General features: G+C 36.6%; 1 protein-coding gene across 1 annotated transcript; it reads left to right on the forward strand.

Annotated features, from left to right (window-relative positions):
* Positions 1-932: 932 nt before the first annotated feature.
* Positions 933-1980, forward strand: LOC133171877 (uncharacterized). Its single transcript, XM_061306666.1, has one exon. It carries the CDS (start codon positions 933-935, stop codon positions 1911-1913), a length of 981 nt encoding a protein of 326 aa, XP_061162650.1. The 3' UTR covers positions 1914-1980.
* The last annotated feature ends 1325 nt before the right edge of the window (positions 1981-3305 follow it).

The following is a 3305-nucleotide window of genomic DNA, read 5'->3' on the forward strand; positions in this document are numbered from 1 at the left end:
AAACAAAATAGTGTGTGTTAAATATGGATAAAATACAGAAGAAAGTTCGCTTTGACAATTACGTACAAACAATATTGATACCATACGAAGAAAGGAAAGGAGTGTGGATGCAGTATGCCATAGATAGAGCTCATTTCAAAAGGAGAATTGAGCAAACTGAAATTATGTTGTCATCAATTCTCCTTTCAAAAAACAAAGTGACATGATTGTATATAAACTGGTGTATCTAGCAAACTGAATCATTCTTCTTACGAAGTAAAAAAGGAGTGACCTGAAAATGGAGAGGGAATTAAGGAGAGTAAAATTTCAATGGACCAGAATGTTGGAACATATTTTTCATGTCTTAACCAAACGGAAAGATGACATCTTGATACACATTTCATGTCTCATGCAATGTGTTAAAATGGTACTCGCTATTAAAGCACAAATCAAATTTATGAAAAGAAGAAATGCGAAAGTGTGTGAAAAGGACTGGAAAAAACTTGAAAATTTATTGGAAAGATTTAGGTGGCTGACAGAAGAAATGGACAACAAGCTTCATCGTCTTGTTCATAAAACAGAAACTGTACGTCGGTCCAATAGCCTTTATGTGCTGAGGGGAGTGTTGAATACTGTAGAAACTATTCTTGACGTATTATCAAAAACTCTTGCCTTTATTACCAAAAACCCTTGTCTTTTATCACAAAAACAATGAAATAAAAATTCGGTTAATACTGTATATGTCTACGGTCAATTCAGTCTAAGGTCAGGATAATGCTATTACATATTAAATGGACAATTCTGCGGTCACATTTTTAAAAGAACTACAAACCTAATGAAAATGTCTAAGGTCATCAACCCATGTGATTAATTGTTATAAAAACTTGGTGGATACAAACATTTTTCATCAGATGTGAGTTGATCTTACAAGACGCAACAACCTTCCAGCAGATATGGAGCAAAAACATCAGGACCTTATTAAAGTGAACTACACCACTCTGGTTAAGAAAATGACGAGCTCTTCGGTTGTCGGGCATCTCCTTGTCTCTAACATTATAACGGATGAAATGAGACAACAAATTGAAGCAGAGAAATCCAGTTACGACAGAAACAGAAAACTACTACATATAATTCTCCGTGGTGGACCAAAAGCTTTCAGGGGTCTTCGAATGGCTCTGATGAAATCCAACCAAACTGAGTTATCCAAGCTTCTCTCTGCCGGTGAAGATGCCATGTCCGAGTACGAAAAAAAGTTAGCCATGGCCAGATCCTTAATTGTGAACACGGCTGAAAAACGATATGTTGAAAACAAACTAAAGAAAGATCCTGTAGAACGACAACTGTCTCAAAACGTGCGATGCAGAATTGGTCTGGATGATTTCAACGAAATTTTCCTCACAGCTGTGTCTTTCAAAGACAAGATCAATATACACATTCGTCACTTTACATCGACCAACAATGGTATGATTCCGACAAAGAAGGGAGTAACATTTCCGTTATCCAGATGGCTGATGTTTGAATCCATTCTACCTGATATCCAAAACTATCTGCAAAACAGATCGAATGAAGAAATGAAATGGCATATTGGAGGTGGTGTGTATGTCTCCATCACTCCCGGCTATTCTACGGTGGACATAAGACACTTTTGGAAGCCAGATGACGCCCCGGAACCTGTTCCAACACGGAAGGGTGTGACTCTGAACAACCGTAAACTGACCAGATTACTGCAGGCCGTTAAGGAAGTGCGAGAATGTGTTCCCGAATTAAATGACATAGACATATGTGCATTCAGTGAATCCCATCAAAATCAACTTGGAATGTATAGTTGCCCCGAGTGTACTCCATTTGGATATGAACCTAAGGAAGATGTGTCCCTGAAATGTAATGCCAATGCCTCACAAGACTTGCAGACAATCAAAAGCGACATTGAATAACAGTAATTGTGATCAAAATTATTTTGTACATATGATTGGTTGATTGATTTTATTGTTTAACGCCCGATCGGCAATATTTCAGCCATATTTTGGCGGTTTGTACATATGAAAAAAACTTTTAATGAAAAAACCTTTTAATGTTCAATTGCATCGTGATATTTATAATAAAATAATATAAATACAAAACAAATGACTTTGATTAATTTTGTACATAATGCAAGACAGACAAGAAGTACTGATCAGTCAGGTACAGGATGTCCAAGTATACAGACTATCTGAAAAAACTCTACTATACCCCCGGAAATCCAGGGGCGTTTGGAGGTCCTGAAAAACTTTACCAAGCCGTAAAACAAGATGGAAAGTATAAAATAGGAAGAATTAGAATCAGGCAATTTTTGAACAACGAAGATCCTTACAGTTTGATGAAACCTATCCGTCGTTCGTTTCCGCGCTCAAAGGTTGTTGTGAACACCATTGACTCCATGTGGGACGGTGATTTAGCAGATGTCAGCAATATTTCTTCCGAAAACGATGGCTATAAATTTTTGTTAGTGCTAATAGATATATTCAGTCGTTTTTTATTTATAGTGCCTTTGAAAAATAAGCAACACCAAAATATCACAGAAGGTCTAAAATCAGTTTTTCAAACAGGACGAAAACCTCAAACACTCAGAACAGATAAAGGAAGCGAATTTAAAAATCGCTGGGTAAAAGCGTTTTTAAAGAAGGAGGGTGTCCATGTCATATATACCCAAAATGAAACTAAAGCAAACTATGCCGAAAGAGTTATTCGTACCATGAAAAATCTGATGTATCGTTATTTTCTGAAAAATAAAACATACCGTTATGTTAATGTCTTACAAGATTTAGTGACTAGTTATAACCAGAGACCTCATAGATCTCTTGGAGAACAAGCACCTGTTACTGTCACCAAGGAAAATGCAGATGAGGTGAGACTCATTTCCTATCTCAGTACCAAGAAAAAGAATCCTGTGAGCAAAAGCAAGTTGGGAAAACCAAATAAATCGTTAGGTAAAAAGAAACGGACTAAACCAATTTTTAAGTACAAAGTAGGAGATGACGTACGTATTTCACAGCTAAAACATCCATTTCAAAGAGACTACCAGCAAAAATGGACTGAAGAGTATTTTAAAGTGTCTAATCGCTATAAGAGAGCTGATATACCTGTGTATAAAATAAAGGATTTAGCTGATGATCCAATAGAAGGCACTTTTTATGAATCTGAACTTCAAAAAGTCATGAAGTCCGGGGATATACTGTATAGAGTGGAAAAGGTGTTGAGAAAGAGAAAACGTGGTAAAACAAAGGAAGTGTACGTAAAGTGGGACGGATGGCCCACAAAATTCAATTCGTGGATTCCCGAAAATTCCC

The sequence above is a fragment of the Saccostrea echinata genome, unplaced genomic scaffold, assembly GCF_033153115.1.
Source record: "Saccostrea echinata isolate AGI-Se365-2 ecotype Australia unplaced genomic scaffold, CSIRO_AGI_Sech_v1 ptg000054l, whole genome shotgun sequence".
Classification (NCBI taxonomy): domain Eukaryota; kingdom Metazoa; phylum Mollusca; class Bivalvia; order Ostreida; family Ostreidae; genus Saccostrea; species Saccostrea echinata.